Here is a 20,716-nt window from a genome sequence, read left to right on the forward strand (position 1 = left end):
CTGACTACCCCCCTAATTAAAAGCAAGACAAGCTCCCTTGCTTTTGTAGTTGCCTGCTTGGCTCCCTCTGCTCATCTCTTATCTGGAGTTCGCATTTTTATGGCCAGGATCCTGTTTACTGGACTAGCAACAACATTATCCAGAACCGTGGCTATTCGGGAACTTTCCAACCACTGCACACAGACTCCATTCCAAGTCCCTTGCCCCATCTACCCTGTCAAATGTCAGCAAAACAAGGCTCACACACACACCACATAGTGTTACAGTACAAAAAAGGGCTCTTTATTAGTTGAATATAAGATTTGTTTCACTGATGTTTGCTCAATAAATAGCAGAGAGTTTTCAAACACAAAGATACCTTAAAAGCAGAAAAAATAAAGAAGAGGTTGGTTCCTCGGGTTGGTAGAGCTCTATGGTCATTTATTTAAGAAGGGCAGTGTGTGACCCTGGGAGGAGAGGCCTGCCACAGTCAAGTTCTGTCTACCCACCCCCTTGCTACCATACATTTAATGTCAGCTAAAGCGGGAGGCCAGCAGTGAAGCAGGGTAGTTTTCCGATTGAGTGACATTCTGAATTTGGGGGATGAGGGGGAGGGCTGATTGAAGCCAGTCCTCACCAGATGTAGATTGCTGCAGTTATTACTCACCAGTCCTCCATTGTGCTTTTCCCTGTTCTCTAAAAGGACAAGTTTTAGCACTTGGTATCCCCTCCCCCAAATTCCCTGGGCCTTGTATAGCTGTGGGTAAGAGGAAGAGGCTCACCCAGTCCTTGAGGCAGTGTGAATGGCGTGACGTGGATTAGTTCACCTGGTAGTACCAGTAGCCATTTGTTCTGATACCCCAGTAGCCTCTTTAGTCTGAGGGGCTGGATTAAAGCCACAGTCCATCCACATTCCCAAATCCTGGAAACCACTTCTCTCCTCTATATAAGGATTATTGCTGGGTCTGCATAATCTGTTACCCTGGCTCTGGAAAAAAAATGAATATTAACAATAGAAATCCCCAGGTCTTTTCTAAGACCCCACTGCTCCCCAACCACAAGGCAAGAAAATATTCACAGGCTGTCCCCGGTCAGAACATTTCAGGGCATAGAGCAGCAAGAGGTCGTTGTGGTTGTGCTCCGTTTTGTACAGGCATACAGTCTTATCTGGATTTTCTCCATTTGCTGTCCACAGTGTTCTCAGGAAGAAATTGTAGTCCTGTAGAGTACAGTACAAATCAGTACTTTTTTTTTCTCCTGCAGTTTTCAGAGTAGGTTGTGGGACTAAGGAGGAAAGCAGCAGCAATAGCCCAAAAAGCATCCAACTCCAATACAGGGACACAGACGGAAGATAATGCAGCACTTTATAACTAGTCCACTCCCTGTTATATACCCCAACCAGTGCATTGCTGGAGCCTTCAAGGAAGATTTCATATTTTGTTGGAAGACGTAGTAAAAGGAGGCATCTCAAATGCTGAGAACTCCAGAAGAGACGAGCACTGAAAATGCCCGAGGAGATACTGGCAAAATGCAGGGGTTGATAATTTTAAAGACTGGTGGCTTATAGATGACTGGCCCTTGTAAGGAAGGGTCAGTACTTGGGAACAATTATTCCTTTTTGTCTCCTGGAGTCCCACTTGCAGCTGTTTGCAGAACAGAGTCTCCGTCCCTGGTTGGGGAGGATTGAGCTTTAAGCTCTGGCCCTTTTGTGGGCACTCTTGGTCACTAACTTTGGTGGGAGTGTCAGATGGCTCAGTTTTCTTATATTGCACATGTTGTCCTCTACTAAAAATACCAATTGAAACCTTTTTGCCCTTCCCTTACCCTGAGATCAGTCATATTGACACTATTGCTGTACCTTTCCCCTACACTTCCGTCTCCAGCCCAGTAAGCTTGGGCGTGAGGATGCGGGGAGTGACACCCGAGTTAAGGTCTGTTTCGAATTCCAGCAGCTGGCCCATGAAGTTGAGGTTGGGGGAGATAACTGGCCGTTTGCCCTTCACATACTTGTAAGCGTCGCCCATGGTCATCAGTGTATGCTTCATCAGGTAGGCGATGACAATAGTGGCAGAGCGTGAGACACCCGCCTGGCAGTGGATCAGCACACCCTTCCCACACTGGTGTGCCTCTTCTGTAACCAAAGTATTAAAAAGTTAGTACCACTGGTCTGTATTGAGCATCTGACTACCTAAGTCTAAGAAAGACAGCAATGAAGAACATAAGGGGAAGTCTTGGCCTTACTGGCTTGTCAAAGAATAACTGCTGAAGTCACTCTGTAGCGAGATGGCCATTTTCTGTACTCATAAGGGTGCTAAGTGCATGATATAAGGGAGAATGTGGGACAAAAGATGGAAAATTGAACATAATAGCCAAGTGGAAGAAGATAAGTCATGATGGAACCTTGAAGAGAGCCAGATTGAAAGGAGTATGAGGAGAAGCAGTGCATGTTGGATCTCAAACAAGCACCTGCTTTTTTTTTTTTTTAAACACCCCACTGCCACCCTTCACTTTCTTGGCAGTATAGATAACGTAGTTGGCCCCATTCCTGCACCATGTTCTGTAACTTCCCCAACACTCACCAATGAATTCAAAGGCCTCCTCAAAGTACTGGCGCAGATTCTGCTTGCCGCTGTCTGTGGCAGGCAGTCGTTTGTAGCACAGGGTGCCAGGGTGGTACAGTGGCAGGTGTGTGGTTACATTGATGACATGGCCAATGTTCAGACTGGCCATGTGCTCCAGGTCCTGTGCATCCTTCTCATTGCCCAAAAAGAGAAAGGGCAGGATAGTGCTGAGTTCTGCATCCTCCAGGTTTGGGGTTCTGGCTCCACCACTGCTGCCCTCCTGCTGCTCCTCCACAGCTTCACAGCTAAACCCTTCAACAATAAGAGCAAAAACATTTTTTTTTAATTTTGTAGGTTTAATCCCCTTTGGTCATTACATCATCATATCCTCAATGGGGTCTAGTGGAAGGGTGTTAATTCATTTTGTTCAGGTTCTCAATCTCAGCAAAAAGGCCAAGAAGAAACCACTCTCAATACATTGTACAGATTCCGCAATTGGATCCCAGTCAAAAAAGGCAAGAAGCAAGCGGAGGACAAGCCTACAATTACACGAGCTGCAAACACTCTGTCTATGGCCCGGTCTCTATTTTATATCTACATGCAGAAGGGGAGAAATTAGCTGCAGTCCTATAGTCAGAAGGCTGCAGGTTGAGTTACAGAAGGGCTAATCCCACACTAGTCTGAACCACCCAACAAAGTAAATCCTGAAACTCAAAAGAGGGATACAGCAAGTAGCTGGCAAATCATGAATCCCAAACTTACATTTCATAAGGAACAAATCTAGTTTAATAATATGTAAACCATTCCTTCCTACTTCTGCATTTCTATTGCCTGCAATCTTTGCATTTTCCTGTAGCATTTTCAGTTCTTGAGGGGGCCATCAAACCTGTCCTAAATCTTCAAATCTATGCCAAACAATGCAAGCAGGGGGCTTCTGAGCCCTCAGGATACCATTTTATTAGCCTGTTTTCAAATGGAAAAGAAAGTGCGTGTGTCCCCAACCTCAATAATATTTTGTGTAGTGTCCTTGCACCAGATTTTCAGGATATGTCAGGAGGAACATGATGAGGACTCAGATCCACTTGGAAGGGTTTTGTGTGAAACTTATATGCATAACCAAAATGGAAGAGAAAGGGGACTCTCTGGGGATCTCCCACTCCTAATGCCACAAGGGCACAGTTTGGGTGGTGCAATGCACCGTTCTCCCCAGAGAGATTTCCCACCCCTCCAACAGGAAGTGGAAGTTAATGCTAACTCAATAGAAGCCACATACCCACCCACATCTCTCCACTCACCAGTCACTTTAGAATCCTACCTCCCGCCCCCACCCCTCTGTTGCACATCTTTTGTGTTGGGAGCATCTGTTGCTCTGCTTCTGGCAGATTGAAGCCATCACACTAAGCATGTGTTCCAGGCATGGAAGAAAAAGGCAAAGGAGCAGTACATAGCAGCAGACCTTCCATCTGGGCTAACACCAGAGGCCCATGGGTGGGGGGAGGGCTCCTCACCCATGGGCAGTGAGGTAGAGAGGGAACCCTTCCCTCTCTACCTCACTGCCCCCCCCCCCCCCAACACACACATACACTTAAAATAAAGCTGATCTGAAGACAGCAAATGTGATAGTTGGAACAAGAACATGACAAGAGGTGAGAGAGGCTGTTAGCAACCAGTAGAGAAACCTTGCCTGTATTTATAAACCAATAATTTTAAAGCCCCTGCCCCAATCCACGCAAGGACAGGGAAAACCATTGAACATAGTAGACATCATAGCAGAGCAGACTGCACTGAATGACATGGAACTGCTGTTCGGTCAAGTAAGATTTAAGTTTTTCTCTCAAGACAAGCAGGATGGTAGTCCTCACATATGGGTGACATCATCAGGATGGAGCCCAATCACGGAACACTTTTGTCAAAGTTTCTAGAACTTTGACTGGCACCTACTGGGCATGCCCAGCAATGCACTGACCCTGTATCAAGCAGGGGTCCCCCTTCAGTCTTTTGTTTTCCGCACAGCAGTAGCCACACGGGTTAAGGAGCTCTCTGGAGATTCCTGACAGGAATTTTCCTCACGGAACTTCATTCAAAAATTTTCAAAAAATTCTACCCCATAGGGGTCCCCCTATCGATATCCATACTCCGCGGTCGAAAGGGGGTCGATTCCCGTCGAGTTATCCCTTTGGGGCCTACCGGCCATCGACCGTACCACAGCTAAATTTTTGTCAGAGTCATGGCATCGGGTTTTCGTCGGTGCCCCGACTGTACTTGAACAATGTCCATCACTGACCTGCATGGGGTCTGTGTTATGTGTTTGGGGCCTGGCCACGATGTCCTTACTTGCACCAAATGTGCCCAAATGATACCTAAGGGACGTAAGGCTCGTTTAGAGAAGATGGACTTTCTCTTTCAGTTAAAAACCCTGACTCCATCAATAGCTTCGACATCGTCCAAGCCGGTGCCATCGACTTCTCGCCAGCACCGGGCCACCACTGCTATTCGACCGGCGTCAACGATGCCAAAGGTGTCGATTGCCTCCTCAAGAAAAGGACCGAGGAGAACATCGTGAAAAGCGTTGACACCGGCATCGGAAGGCTCAGTCTGTCGATCCAGGCACTTCCTTGGCATCGACGTCGACAGAGCCACCGACAAAGAAGCCCCGTCCAGAAAAGGCCCCATCCTCTTCTGTGACCGGATCACCGAGGCGTTCCCCACTTTCAGTGTTGCCGGGATCTGTGATTCCACCTTCACTGGTGGACCCTCCGGCTACGCCACTGCTGCCTCCTACTCCGGTGCCGGGGTTCCATGCCCCAGGCTTCCGCGAGGAATTGGATCAGATGATCCAAGAGGCCATTGGAAAAGCAGTTCAGGGTTTCCAACCTCCATCGACACCGGTACCGGTCCCCGAGCCGGTCACCGATCCGATTCCCGTAGCGCTCGCACCACTACTTGGTAGATTGGATCATTGATCGGTGCCCTGCCACCGATGGAACCAAGAGCACCGGTAGGTCCAGTACCTTCCACACCGATTCCAATATCATCGGATGATGAGGAAACACCGTTACCCATTCTGCCGTCTGGAATTTTACCACCGACTCGTCCATTGATATCACCGGTGCCATCGATTCCTCCATCCATGCCGTCGGTGCCTCGGCCTGGTCCTTCAGGATTAGCACCATTTCTCCCTGAGGGAGACCCACTAGGTGCTGGAGATCAGCCCTACAATCCTTGGACTGATGATTCGTCCCAGGATTCGGATGATCTACCATCAAAGCCCTCTCCCCCAGATGAAAGATGATGCTCTCCACCAGAAGGTCTGTCTTTTATTAATTTCATCAAGGAAATGTCTGAAACCATTCCTTTTCAGCTTCAGACGGAAGAGGACTCTAGGCATATGAAGCTGGAAGTACTCCAATTTCTAGATGCCCCTAAGAAAATCATGTCTATACCCATTCATGAAATCCTGCTTGATCTCCTGAAGAGAAACTGGGAACACCCATGTTCGGTCCCACCGGTCAACCACAAGACAGATGCCACCTATCTGGTGCAGTCAGCTCCGGAGTTCCAAAAATCACAGTTGGATCATCGCTCTGTGGTTGCTGAATCAGCCCAGAAGAAGGCACGACGTTCAAAACCTCATTCCTCCATAACTCCAGGGAAGGAACAAAAATCCCTGGATGCTTTTGGCAGGCGTGTCTTCCATGGCTCCACGCTCATATCTCGCATCGCATCTTACCAGTTATACATGACACAATATAACAGAGATCTTTTTAAAAGGATCCAGGACTTCTCTGATTCTTTACCAGAGCAACTCCAGACTCAACTTCATGCTCTGGCTCAGAAAGGTCTGGATGCTGGAGAGCATGAGGTCCGCACTGCATATGATATCTTCGACACGGCCTCTAGAGTGTCTGCAGCGGGAATTAGTGCCAGAAGATGGGCCTGGCTCAAATCATCGGACTTAAGACCAGAAGTCCAAGACAGGTTAGCATATCTACCCTGTGTGGGCAATAATCTCTTCGGGGAAAAGATCCAAGGGACTGTGGCGCAGTTGAAGGACCACCATGAAACTCTGCACCAGCTTTCTTCTGTTCTGTCTGAGTTCCCGTCTGCCCCTAAGAGAACTTTCAGACGTGACTCTAAGCGGCCGGCCTACAAGCCAAGGAAGTTTTATCCTCCGGCTTCTAGAGGACACTCTTCTAGACCTTACCAAAAAGGTCAATCCAGGCAGACTCGGCCTCAAAAGTCTCAGCCTGGACCAGCGTCAGGGTTTTGACTCCTTCCTAGAGAGTGTAAGCCAACCTCCTCTTCCATCCATACCGGTCGGCAGTCAGCTCTGCCACTTCAACAGCGCTTGGCATACTGTCACCACAGACCAGTGGGTACTGGCAGTAGCCACTCAGGGTTACCACCTAAATTTCCTGACTGTTCCAGCGGACTCTCCGCCACGGCTGACGTGGGGAACGTCCGACCACTCTCCCTCGCTCAAACAGGAAGTCTCACTCCTCCTCAAGTCCCGAGCAATAGAACCAGTGCCCCTCTCCCAGCAGGGGCAAGGGTTTTATTCCCGCTATTTTCTTCTTTTTTTTAATTTAATCTTTATTAATTTTTTTAACATTCATATCAAGATAAATTCTCTTGACAATAAATCATTGCATACATTCATAATACTCATAAAAGAAACACAAAAATCAAGAAACCATGAATACAATCAAAGTCCACTATATAAGATCTTAGTGATCTAATAATCTTAAATCATGTTTAAATTAAACTTAGCACTGGCAGGAGCTATCTAATGTATGAGGTAGAACAAACACAGACTTTCCAAGGTATTTGGAGCTAAGTAATGGGTGCACAGGCATGCTATGTTACTGGATTTTCACACAGAAATTATGTTAATTGGGATGGTAAGAAAAAGAGGAAAGATTTATCTCTAAACTTAATTATACAACGACAAGGAAATCTTAGTGTGAAAGATGACCCCATCTGTAGGACCTGGGGTCTTAATATCAGAAATTGCTTCCTCCTTTTCTGCGTGGATTTAGACACATCTGGGAACATTCTCACTTGCATCCCCATAAATTTCTCAAGGCGATGTTTAAAGTATGATTTCAAAATCCATTCCTTATCCATCTCAAGGGCAAAATTTACTATCAAAGTAGCTGGTTCAGCTTGGGCCTGATCAGAAGACTCCAAAAAGTCCGTAAGATTCAATCCTGCAGTTCCATTTTTTTCCTTAGATGGTTCTTTCTGAAGACCAAATATTCCTCCAGAAGCTTTTTTTAACTCATCTCTCACTGGTACATAAAATACTCAAGTGAGTGATGGAATTTGATCCAGAGGTATTTTCAAAATTTCCTGTATATATTTACTAAACATCTCTCTTGGCATTATGTGAGGGACTTTGGGAAAATTAATTATTCAAAGATTCTTATTTTTTAATAAATTTTCCTTATTTTCAACTTTGTTTAACAAAGCCAGGTTATCTTTGACCAATTGTTCTTGCTTATATTTCACCAAGTCGAAAAATATTTTTCTCTCAGTCTCTTGGCCATTTATAACTTTCACAGTATTTTCCAAGGATTTAATTCTGACTTCAGGGTCTTCAGTTTTTATTTTTAATGGCTCAGTCTGTTTAATCATTAAATTACCATGCTCAACCATTGTTTCCCATAATGATTCTAAGGTTATTTGTTTTGGTTTTTGTGGACAATAAGATTTTAAACTTATCTGTTGCAGCGTGAATGTGTTCTCCGGATATCTCAACTCCAATTCTCCTCCGTCTGGGCTGCCAAGGTGCGTTTCAAGCCCTCCGGGCTGTTCTTCCAAGCCGCTTTCTCCCGGAGGTAGGCTCCCTGGCCAGCTCTCCCCGCTGGCAGTTTCATCCTGCGGGGCTTCCGGGTCACCATCTGGGTCTCGCAGCGTCGCTGGATTCCTTGGTACCTCCTTCTGCATCGGGGATAGTGTGGTGTCAGAGTCCGGCAGGGAACTCAACTCCTCTCTCTCTGTTCCCTGCTCCCGCGACTCTCCTCCCAATGTACTGGCTTCCTCGAGTAACGTGGGCGTCCATCGGGCCGATTTTTGGCGTCTCTGGATAGCCCCAGGGAAGGCTTTCTCTCGGGCACGGCTTTTCCTAGCCGAATGGGGCATTGTAGCAAGAAAGGTTTAAAGAATAACCTCAAGAAAAGCACCACGCTCACAGTGCTAGTGCTCAATCGCCATCTTGGATCTCTCCTGGTATTTTCTAATACCAAAAAAGTCAGGTCCGATACTGGACCTCCGTGCCCTAAACACATTTTTGCAGAGAGAAAAATTCAAAATGGTAACCTTGGGCTCTCTACTTCCTCTTCTACAAAGAGGAGATTGGCTATGCTCTCTAGATCTCCAAGACGCTTACACACACATCTCAATTACTCCATCTCATCGCAAATACTTGCAATTCCTGGTCGGCCCCCGTCGTTTCCAGTACCGTGTATTACCATTCGGCCTGGCGTCCGCTCCACGAGTATTCACCAAGTGCCTGGTGGTGGTCGCAGCCTTCCTCAGGAATCAGGATGTCCATGTCTACCCTTATCTCGACGATTGGTTGATAAGGGCTCCAACTCAGCAGGGCGTACTAACCTCCCTGCATCTCACTATCAACACCCTGATTTCCTTAGGGTTTCTAATCAACTATCCCAAATCCAAGATAGTTCCATCCCAAACCCTATCCTTTATAGGGGCCGACCTAAACACTGTACAGGCGAAAGCCTTCCTCCCCTAGGATCGTGCTTTCGCCATAACATCTCTGGCTCATCAACTGCAGACTCGAGTGTCTTCAACTGCTCGTCATTTCCTCATACTGTGGGTCACATGGCGTCCTCGGTGCATGTCACTCCGATGGCTCGCCTCGCCCTGAGAGTAATGCAGTGGACCTTAAAAGGCCAGCGGATTCAAGCTTGTCAGCCAATGTCCAGCATTGTCCAGGTGACCAAACAGCTCCGTCTGTCACTAGCCTGGTGGATGCACCACTCCAATCTCATTCAAGGCCTTCTATTTCAGGCTCCAGATCCTCAAATTATCTTAACAACAGACGCATCCAACCTTGGGTGGGGTGCACATGTAGGCGACCTGCAGACTCAGGGAACCTGGTCTCCAGAGGAAGCCAAACACCAAATAAATTTCCTGGAGCTACGAGCGATCAGATATGCCCTCAAGGCCTTTCAGGACTGCTATCAAACAAAGCCATCCTGATTCAAACCGACAATCAAATTACGATGTGGTACAGGCTCCTACCTCCTGTGTCAGGAAGCTGCACAGATATAGGCATGGGCCCTTTCTCGCTCGATGTCCCTCAAAGCAACCTACTTGCCGGGAGGGGACAATGTGTTGGCAGACAAGCTGGTCGCAATTTCCATCCGCACAAGTGGTCTCTCAACCCTGCGGTAGCAGTCACGATATTCCAATGTTGGGGTTACCCTCGCATAGACCTCTTTGCGTTGGTCCACAACCACAAAGTAGACAACTTCTGCTCTCTCATTCGCAGTCACCACTCACAACCAAGAGATACCTTCGCCCTCTCCTGGGCCAGCGGTCTCCTTTATGCATACCTCCACTTCCTCTCATTTCAAAGACTCTCGTGAAGCTCCGACAGGACAAGGGATTAATGATTCTGATAGCTCCCCACTGGCCACGCCAGGTGTGGTTTCCAATCCTCCAGGACCTATCAGTACGCCAACACATTCTTCTGGGGAAACATCCCCTTCTAATCACTCAGAACAAAGGGCATCTGTCACCCCAACCTCCAAGCTCTGTCTCTGACGGCCTGGATGTTGAAAGGTTAATACTCTAACCTTTTAACCTTTCGGAGTCAGTATCCCGAGTCCTGGTGGCTTCACAAAAGCCTTCAACGAGAAGGTCTTATCGCTCTAAATGGAAGAGGTTTACGGTCTGGTGCTCTTCCATGTCCATAGACCCCTTCACTTGTTCCACTGCAATGTTCCTGGACTATCTCTGGCACCTGTCAGAATTAGGTCTAATAACTTCCTCTATCAGGGTGCATTTTAGTGAGTGTCTGCGTACCATAAGGGTATAGGTAATGTTTCCATTTCCACGCAACTCCTAGTATCACGTTTCATGAGAGGCTTGCTCCATTTAAAACCTCCACTGCACCCTCCTGCCCCTGCTTGGGACCTTAATGTGGTTTTGGGACGGCTCATGAAACCTCCGTTTGAGCCTCTCCACTCCTGTGATCTCCGCTATCTCACCTGGAAGGTAGTTTTTCTTCTTGCGATCACGTCTGCTCACAGAGTTAGTGAATTACAGGCATTAGTTACCTACCCACCTTACACTAAGATTCTGCATGACAAGGTAGTGCTCCCTAAATCTTTGCCAAAGGTAGTGTCAGAATTTCATATTAACCAATCTATTATCCTACATACCTTTTTTCCCAGGCCCCATTCCAACCCAGGGGAACAGGCTCTGCATTCCCTGGACTGCAAACGTGCTCTAGCTTTCTATCTGGACCGCACGTCTGCCCACAGGAATTTCACTCAATTGTTTGTTTCTTTTGATACCATCAAATTGGGAAATCCTGTGGGTAAGCAGACCTTCTCCTCCTGGTTAGCGGACTGCATTTCTTTTTGCTACCAGCAAGCAAGCATTCCGCTACAAGACCATGTAAAAGCACACTCGCTCAGGGCCATGGCAACATCAGTAGCGCACCTCCGTTCGATGCCGTTTGCTGATATTTGTAAGGCTGCTACCTGGCGTTCTCTCCATACCTTCGCAGCCCATTACTGCTTAGATACGGCTGGCAGGAAAGATTCCATCTTTGGCCAGTCTGTTCTATGCAACTTGTTTTCAGTTTAACTACCCAACATCCTTCCACCAACCCGTTCAGGGTTCAAGATGCCTTCCTAACCAAATTTCCACCCCAGATGCTGTGCCTGTTGCACATCTTTGGGTGCATTTGGTGCTTTGCTCAGGCATCCTTAGCTTGGTACTCACCCATATGTGAGGACTACCATCCTGCTTGTCCTGTGAGAAAGCAGAGTTGCTTACCTGTAACAGGTGTTCTCACAGGACAGCAGGATGTTAGTCCTCAAGAAACCCACCCGCCACCCCGCGGAGTTGGGTTCATTTACGTTTTATTTTATTTTTCGCATGTACTTTTTACTATAAGACGAGACTGAAGGGGGACCCCTCCTGGATACTGGGTCAGTGCATTGCTGGGCATGCCCAGTAAGTGCCAGTCAAAGTTCTAGAAACTTTGACAAAAGTGTTCCGTGATTGGGCTCCATCCTGATGAGGTCACCCATATGTGAGGACTACATCCTGCTGTGCTGTGAGATCACCTGTTACAGGTAAGCAACTCTGCTTTATTACTGTAACTACTGTAAAATTAAAGAGAGATAAACTAAGGCAGAGGGAGACAAAGTGACTTGCAACAGAATCACATGCAAAGAGACCATGGCAGAACTAGGGATTAGAACTGAGAAAGCAGGAGTAAAATGTCTCTTTCCCCACGATCACACAGACTCAATGGCAGGGTCAGGATTTGAACCCCCAGGGAGTCTGCTTATTGCTTTCATAGGGAATGTTATCTTTTTCTCATTCTGTTCTGACTTCCCGAAAGTGAGTCAAGAAATGTGTTAAATTAATAAAAAGGGACCTCATTTTTTTGTTTCTATTTGTTGACATATTTCTGTGCATTTAAGTGGACTTACATGGCAACCACACTATTTTATACAGGGAATAGAGTCAGGAAGCACTGAAATGCCTTTGGCTGGCTTCCTGCCTTCCTCAGCTGCATAACTGGCAGCTGAAATCACATATGGAGAAGCAGAGCCTCATGGCTCTGCCTGGCTTCCATGCAAGGAAGACAGCATTCTCCAGTCCTGGTCTTCTGACAGATTACCCCATTCTGAGAGAATGTCCCTGACTGAATCAGGCTCATGGTCCTCACTGTGTCATTCTTTATAAAGGGAGGACGGTGACAGTTTACTGAAAGGACTCAGTAATTTGAGTCAGGATGTGAAACGGCATCTTACATGTTACTTAACTTTATTTGGAAACTGAATCAGAAAGAGATGTTCTTTGGGGTAGCACATCCAGCTGACAGACAGGATTTGTACTTCTGCTCATGCTGTACCTGTTGGGGGGGGGGGGGGGCGAGGATATGTGTGCTTGTACTAAGTAGATGTGTTTGTGCATGCGCATAGCTTACACTGCAGCTGCTCGGGCTGTATCTGTTCTGTGCTGGAGCTCTATGTGTATGGAAGTGTGTGAAGCTTCCACTGCTGCTGTCCATGTTGTCAATAAGTGGGCATGGGTAGAAGAGGCTTACACTGAAGATATCCGTGCTGTATGTTCTGTGGTGGGGCTGTTTATGTGCATGCACGTGAGTGTATGAAGATTTTGCTGCTGCCTGTGCTGAACCTGTGTGTATATGAGAGAAACTTGTGCTATTTGTGCTGTGGTGAGTAGGAGTGGAGGAGGGTAAGGGTATGTTTGTGAAGCTTGCACTGCCACTGACTGTGCCTTATCTGTTTTGTGGCGTCTTTAAAAGCATAAATAAACTTTGTAACTTTACCTTTTCTCTGAAGTTCTTTAAAAGCATAAATAAACTTTGTAACTTTACCTTTTCTTGGAAGTGGATCCTCCGAGCCCTTGTTCAAAGGACTGAGCATGAACTGCAGGTTTTGACTGGCTGGGGCTGCCTGGAGGTCACTGCTTGGAGCAGCAGTATCACTGCCATCCGTCTGCTCTTTGGGACAGAACATTTTCAGGGAATCCCTGCTCTCCTTGGATGTGATTAAATCCAGGACAGCCAATTTGCTCTGCTGGAGGCGCCGCCTACCTGCACCATCAGAGTAGGTGAAGTGCATGGCACCTTGGAACTGACTTTTGGTGTACTCCATCAGGTTCCGACAATCCAGAGTCAATGGGGCCTGCTGGTGGACCTTTGATTTGGTTATCTTCTTGGCCAGCTCCTCTGGCCAGATAGTGCGGACGCTGTAGTCATCCTCATAATTACAGCTGGATGAGGAGCCCCGAGGATCATAGGTCACAATAGGATCACTACTGCAGAAGCTACAGGAAGAGCTGATAGACTTGGTGGAAGGATTACAGGCAATACAGGCCAGGGATTTCAAAACAGCTGTACATGGCAGCCACCCCCATTTCTTCACAGATGCAGGGCTGCAGCTGGAGCAGCTTGGGGACCTGAGGTTGGGCTTGAATGAGAAGCAACTCAGGGACCCAAGGCTGGGCTTACAGGAAAAGCAGCTGGCCAAGCTTACATCCTCACAATGCACCAACCTCCAGCACCCTCTGCAGCCACACTTCAATGGGTGCATGGTGTCCTTGAAGCAGCCAATGCCTGGACTAGAGAGTTGGGAAGAATCAACTGGGGGAGTTTGGGTGTATAATGGCTTAGTGTTCTCCTTTGAGGAACTCTTCTTGACCTTGGGCTGAAATGGAAAAAACTTGAGTTGTTGGCATACAGAGATCTTCTGCTTCACACCTCTTTGCTGGCCCCCTTGATTTGGCTCCAACTGTGGAGAGTGCCCACGCTCATAGCAAATCCCCTGTGCAGTACGAAGTGTCAGTCCATCTCGTGCATGCAGATGTTTGGGAGGATTGGAAGTTTTGTGACCTGGGCCAGAGTTCTTCTGCTCCTGCAGGATGCTACTGTCAGTCTCCTCCCAAGGGTCCTGGTGGTGGTCCTTCCTGGGTCTTGGACACGGAAGATGTTCTCTGGCAAAGGCAGGAGTGAGGTGCAGGGCCAAGGTCTTGGGTCTCTGGAGTACCACAATGCGATCTTCCAGGGGTGAGGGTGGCATTGGAAGGCAAGAGCTGCAGAAACAAGAGAGAAAGTTATCAGGACCAGAGAGCTTCTGAAAAAAAACCTGATTATCACCAGGCACTGCCCTTATCCTGCCACCCAGTGCAGCACTGGAAGTAGTGCTATAAAGGCACACCTTTCTCCCTCTGCCACCAGAGGGTGCTGCAGCACCTGCATTTACACAAAGAGAATTCTGAAAGCCAAACCTGGTGACCCCACAGTGAAAGCCGAGACGGAATTCAATTAACAAGAGAAGCCAAGCACAATTGATATCTGATGTGAAGAGAGACATGGACAGGGAGATAAATAAGAAAATTATTCCTTACCTGCTAATTTTCGTTCCTGTAATACCATGGATCATTCCAGACGGTGGGTTATGTTCCCTGTCCAGCAGATGGAGTCAGAACACAAAATTCCCAGGGCAGGACCCATATAACCACGCCTCCCCTGTAACAGCTCTCAGTAACTAGACTAACAAAGCCCAAAAAAGAGAGACCAAATACAGAGGGATCAAGTAATCAAAGAAGGAATTGAAATAACCGCTGTCCAAATAAACAGCAACTAAATTCTGAACAGTGAATTTGCAAACAGCAGTGCGTGAACAAAAAGACGCGCAGTATTCGAAATACAGAGTAAAAGATTGTTAAGAGAGGTAGGCAGGGATGTCCCACAAGAAAACCCCCAAACCAAGGGAGGGTGTCTGGAATGACCCATGGTATTACAGGAACGAAAATTAGCAGGTAAAGAATAATTTTCTTTTCCCTGTACATACCAGGATCATTCCAGACGGTGGGATGTACCAAAGCTTTCCCATCACGGGTGGGCCGCAGACAGTCCTGCTCGTATTACCTTGTCTCCAAGCTGACCGCCCGACGGAGCACCGACGTCCAGGCGATAATTCTCGCAAAAGTATGGATCGACTTCCAGGTGGCCGCCCTACAAATCTCCTGAGTGGAGACGAAGGAGCTCTCCGCCCAAGATGTCGCCTGGGCTCGAAGAGAATGAGCCTTGACAACCAGTGGAGGGGACTTACCTAAGCCAAGGTATGCTGCTATGATCGCTCCCTTCAACCACCACGCTATAGATTGTTTGGAGGCCATGCAACCCTTCCGGGGTCCAGACCAGAAGATAAACAGATGATCGGAGAGCCGAAAATCATTAGTCACCTCCAGATAGCGTATCAGAGACCGCCGTACATCCAGTCTACGCAGGTCTTTGCATTTCCAGCGGTTGCCATTAGGTCTACGTGCGGTGTCCCCCATCGCCGTACTATTATCCGCATCGCCTGCTGCGAGAGCTCCCACTCTCCGGGAACCAAATTTTGTCGGCTGAGAAAGTCCGCCTGTACGTTGTCCACTCCCGCTATATGCGAGGCCGCTAGTCGTTGGAGGTGAAGCTCTGCCCACTCCATCAATTTGTCGGTTTCCAGAGAGACCAACCGACTTCTCGTGCCTCCCTGGCGATTGATGTACGCCACTGTAGTCGCATTGTCCGATAGCACCCTGACTGCTTGATGGCGTGCTATGGGGAAGAAACCCTGTAACGCCAGACGGACCGCCTTGGTCTCCAAGCGGTTGATGAGCCACTTCGACTGTTCCTCCGTCCATCAACCCTCGATTGAGCTGTCCCGACAGACTGCTCCCCAGCCTGTGAGGCTGGCGTCTGTGGTGATAATCACCCAATCCGGGTCCTCCAGCAACACCTCCTGAGCTAGGTGCCGCGGTTCCAGCCACCAATGGAGACTGATGAAAGTTCCTCTCGGAATCGGAAGGATTGCCTGGAAATCTCTCGACACCGGCTGCCACCGGGAGAGTAGGGATCTCTGCAGAGGCCTCAGATGCGCGAATGCCCAAGGAACCAGATCGATGGTCGAGGCCATGGTCCCCAGTACCTGCAGGTAGTCCCAGGCAGTGGGCGTCTCGAGTGCCATAAATCCTTGAATCTGCTGACGCAGAGAATGAGCTCTGTCCGGATGCAGAAAACCCTGGCATTCTTGGTGTCGAAGTGAGCTCCCAGAAAATCCAGTGACTGGGACTGGACCAGGCTGCTCTTGGTGAAGTTGACAATCCATCCCAGAGATTGGAGAAGTTGTACCACTCTGTCGACTGTGAGGATACACTGCGCTCGTGACTTTGCACGGATGAGCCAATCGTCTAGGTAAGGATGCACAAGGATGCCTTCCTTGCGCAAGGTTGCCGCCACTACCACTATGATCTTCGTGAAAACCCGTGGAGCTGTGGCCAGGCCAAAGGGAAGAGCATGAAATTGGAAGTGTTGACCCAAAATTTTGAAGCGTAGGTAACGCTGATGAGCTTGACAAATTGGTATGTGGAGATACGCCTCCGTGAGATCCAACGAAGCCAAGAATTCTCCCGGATGAACTGCCGCTAACACTGAACGGAGTGTCTCCATGCGGAAACGAGTGACTCTGAGGGACCGGTTGACCTGCTTGAGATCCAGGATAGGACGAAAAGTACCTTCCTTCTTGGGAACCACAAAGTAGATTGAATAATGCCCCCGGCCCAGTTCGGCGGCTGGCACCGATCAAGGGTCTGCCACACGGCTCCCTGTTTGATTAAGGACCCGCAAGGGGAAAACAGGAACCGGTCCCGAGGAGCGCAAACAAAATCCAAAGTGTAACCGCGTCTTAGAATATCCAGAACCCATTGATCCAACGTGATTTGGACCCACTCTTCGTAGAAGAGAGCAAGGCGACCCCCCAGTCGAGGGACCACCTCGAGGGTCCGTCTGGCATCATTGGGTAGATTTAGCGGATGTACCAGCACCCTGCACTTCCTTACCCTGGCGGCGCCCACGAAAGGGCCGGTTCCAGGAGTGCGAATGAGAAGAGGGAGCCCAAGGTGGCTGTTGCCTCTGAGGACGCACTCTCCGCTGGTTACGATAACGGTTTCTGGAGTAATTATATGATCTTGACGAACGGGGTCGATCTTCGGGCAACTTGTGCACCGCATTCTCATTAAGGGACTTGATGATCTGATCCAAGTCTTCACCAAAAAGATACCTACCCTTAAAAGGAAGGGACCCCAAACGTGTCTTGGAAGAGGCATCAGCCGACCAACTGCGAAGCCAAAGGAGCCGACACGCTGAGACCGCCGCCACCATGGTTCGGGCTAGGACCCTTAAAAGATCATATGAAGCATCCGCTCCATAGGCAACCACGGCTTCCAGTCTGTCCGCCTGGTGAGCCTCAGTGTCTGGTAAGGACTGGGAGGTGAGAAGCTGCTGCACCCACCGAAGACCCGCTCGCTGTGCGAGGGAACTGCAGATAGCCGCCGGCATCCCTAAGGCCGAGACCTCAAAGATACGCTTGAGGTAAACCTCCAGCTTCCGATCCTGCATATCGTTCAACGCCGTCCCTCCAGTGACAGGAATAGTGGTATGCTTTGTGACCGCTGATACCGCAGAATCTACGGCGGGAACTTTTGAGAATTTCCAAAAAATCGGCCGGCAGAGGATACAATTTTTCCATGGCTCTACCGACCCTAAGGTTGGCCTCCGGGGAATCCCATTCCCAAGTGATCAACTGCAAGATCTTGTGATGAGTGGGAAAAGTCTTGGCTAGAGGCCGCAGTCCTGCTAGGAGGGGGTCCCCCTTCTTGAGAGCCGGGTCAGGCCCCACCGGTTCCAGAGAAGGAACAATATCCATTTCCTGGAGGATGTAGGGAATGAGGTCGTCTAACTCCGCCGCTTGGAAGATGCGGAGGACCCTAGGGTCGTCGCCCTCCACCTGGGCCACCATGGTGGGGTCGTCCACGTCAGGGTCCTGGGATTGTCCTTCCCCCGGCGAAGTCTGTATTATCGATGGTGTCCCGGTAGGGCCACGAGATGTCCCCGCTCCCCCGCCTACTAAAGGGGGGGCGAGCCTGAGGGAGGGTCCCACCCAGGAGGGGGGCAGGACATGGTATCTTGGGGGGAGAGGGTCCCCAGGTCCCGAAGGTCGTGTCTCTGCTCTGAAGAAAAGCCCTGTGCATCAGGACTATGAATTCAGGGGAAAAGGCCTGGCATCCTGAGGGGTCACCCCCCCGGGAGATCCCCCCCTCTGCCTATCAGGATTAGACTCGGAGTAAGGGTCCAAAACAGGCCTAGAAGTGGGGAACGGATTATCCGTGTCCTCCTCAGAAAGCGCGGCATCAGAATCTTGCAACAAAATGGCCGCCGTTCCCGCGTTGAGAGGGAACGGGGCCTGGCGCTTCCTTCCCACGCGGTCTGCAGCTCGAACGTCCTTGCTAGTAGCTGGCGCACATTCCACCTCGGGGAAACAGCCTGAGCACAGACCCTCTTCAGAAAATAATACGGCCCTGTCAGAGCCCTCACAAGGCGCCGCGGACTGCATCGCCGCAGGGAGAGAGAGAGGGGGGAGGCTCTACAGGTGGCTCGCGCCTAAAATGAGCGCCAACCCGGCAACGGACGCTTGCCGCGGTCCCCCACCGACTTAAAGAAGAACTGACGGGGAATTAACCTCCCGCCAGCAGGCGGCCCCAGGGAATGGTGCTTCGCGGGGCCGCAGGTCGGGACGTCTGTCGCTCCCCAAAAGGGAGGGGGGGAAAACCTAGGTCAGGAGGGAGAGGCCGGCGCTACCGACTTTCACCTCAGAGAGCCGAACGGAGTCCAAAAATTGCAGTCTTCTGCTGAAAAAGAAGATGAAACAAAAATACACTTACCCCAACTGAGCCCTCAGTGAGGAAAATGAGAAAAGAAAGAAAGAAAACAGGCAACAGCCTGTCAGCAAGTCACCAGGCTAGAGAGCGATGAGCCAGCACCAGCGGAGAGCTCTCCCCCTGCTGTAAGAGGAGCCTTAGCAAAGTGACCTAAACTGTAAATTTAAAACTTCCTTTTTTTTTATTTTTTTTTTTAAACTTGATCCCCCTGAGGAGGTAGCCCTAAGCTAACAAGCTGGGGACCACAAGTCCCCTGCTCACATCTGCTGGAGTCAGAACGTTACTGAGAGCTGTTACAGGGGAGGTGTGGTTATATGGTTCCTCGCCTGGGAATTTTGTGTTCTGACTCCATCTGCTGGACAGGGAACATAACCCACCATCTGGAATGATCCTGGTATGTACAGGGAATGGACAAAGATAAAACTGCTGCAAGGGAAAGACTCAAAAATCTATTTAAAATGCCTTCTAATTATGGCAAAGAATTTGGCTCAAATCCCATTCCTGCCTCACACTCATTGCCTGACCTTCAGCAAGTTACTTCGATTCTACCCAGTAAGCTCCCAGGCAAGGTACCAGGGTTGTCCCAAGGGATGAGCAAGGATGACCCTAGGCACCAAGCCAGAGGGGATAACCACACTGCCCTTTTGAGTCAGTCTGTGAACCTTAAAAGGATGGGAAGGAAGGAGTTGGCACCAAAAATCAATCCTTGCCCATGGTATCATTTTGTCACGTGAGACCAGTGAGTGTGCAACTCATCTTGCATTGGACCAGGGCTTAATTTGTAGACAAAAAAGAAATGGAACTGGGGAGGGGAGAAGGGTGGGGCCAGGGTCAATTGTGACCTGTGCAAAAAGGCAGGACTAGGGCCAGGTGCGAACTCCCTCACACACACACATACCTGAATGAAAGCCATGTGGCAGCCCTTGTCTTAGGGTGAGCAGCTCCAACACTCTCTATTCTTCTCTGCTTCCTCCATGTAACTATTGGCTCTGCTCTGATTTCTTGGGTCCCAGAAAAAAGTTGGGAAAACACGGTTCTGACAGAAAGTAAGCTCTCAATATTGAACATAAAAAGGGGCTGAATTTGCACAAATTTGAAAGTTATTAGCATTAACACCATCAAGGCAAGGTTGAGGCCTTATTAATTGGTACTATCAAGTTTGAACCGGACTTTTTTTGAGTCTGTTCTTTGCTCTGCAAAGTCTGCTTCAGTATCACCCCTTCTATATTTATTTAAACCATCTTATATTCTGCAATTTCCATATTGTTCAATACGGATTACAGTAAAAACATACATAATAAAACAAAAATAAGAGGCATTAAAAAAATCATAAAATTGTTCCCTGCAATACAGGAGAGGTAAAGGAGAAGGTTGGATAAGGGAGCAGAGTGGCTGTTCTCTTCTCTGTGTGCTCCAGGCTTAACCCCTCCCCCTTCTCTTCCCTGCAATACAGGAGAGGTGGGGGAGGGGGAACAGGAGAGGAGGGGGTTGGATAAGGGAGCAGAGTGGCTGTTCTCATCTCTTGTGCTCCAGGCTTAACCCCTCCCCCTTCTCTTCCCTGCAATACAGGAGAGGTGGGGGAGGGGGAACAGGAGAGGAGGGGGTTGGATAAGGGAGCAGAGTGGCTGTTCTCTTCTCTTGTGCTCCAGGCTTAACCCCTCCCCCTTCTCTTCCCT

At 48.9% G+C, this 20,716-nt stretch overlaps 1 protein-coding gene across 4 annotated transcripts in view; it reads right to left on the reverse strand.

Moving 5' to 3' along the window:
* Positions 1-260: 260 nt before the first annotated feature.
* The window catches only part of LOC115098233 (dual specificity protein phosphatase 10-like), a 42,096-nt gene continuing 21,640 nt past the window's right edge, over positions 261-20,716 (reverse strand). For 3 of the 4 annotated variants that reach the window (XM_029614691.1, XM_029614690.1, XM_029614692.1), the window contains exons 2-4: positions 13,156-14,372; positions 2,559-2,852; positions 261-2,110 (exon numbers count right to left, since the gene is read on the reverse strand). In XM_029614691.1, coding sequence (XP_029470551.1) covers positions 1,845-2,110; positions 2,559-2,852; positions 13,156-14,359 — 1,764 coding nt within the window. In that variant the 5' untranslated portion in view covers positions 14,360-14,372 and the 3' untranslated portion in view covers positions 261-1,844. Of the gene's footprint in view, positions 2,111-2,558; positions 2,853-13,155; positions 14,373-19,938; positions 20,456-20,716 lie in introns of those variants that run through there. The other variant, XM_029614689.1, reaches the window with a different exon arrangement.

This window comes from Rhinatrema bivittatum, chromosome 8 (assembly GCF_901001135.1).
Source record: "Rhinatrema bivittatum chromosome 8, aRhiBiv1.1, whole genome shotgun sequence".
NCBI classification, from domain to species: Eukaryota; Metazoa; Chordata; class Amphibia; order Gymnophiona; family Rhinatrematidae; genus Rhinatrema; species Rhinatrema bivittatum.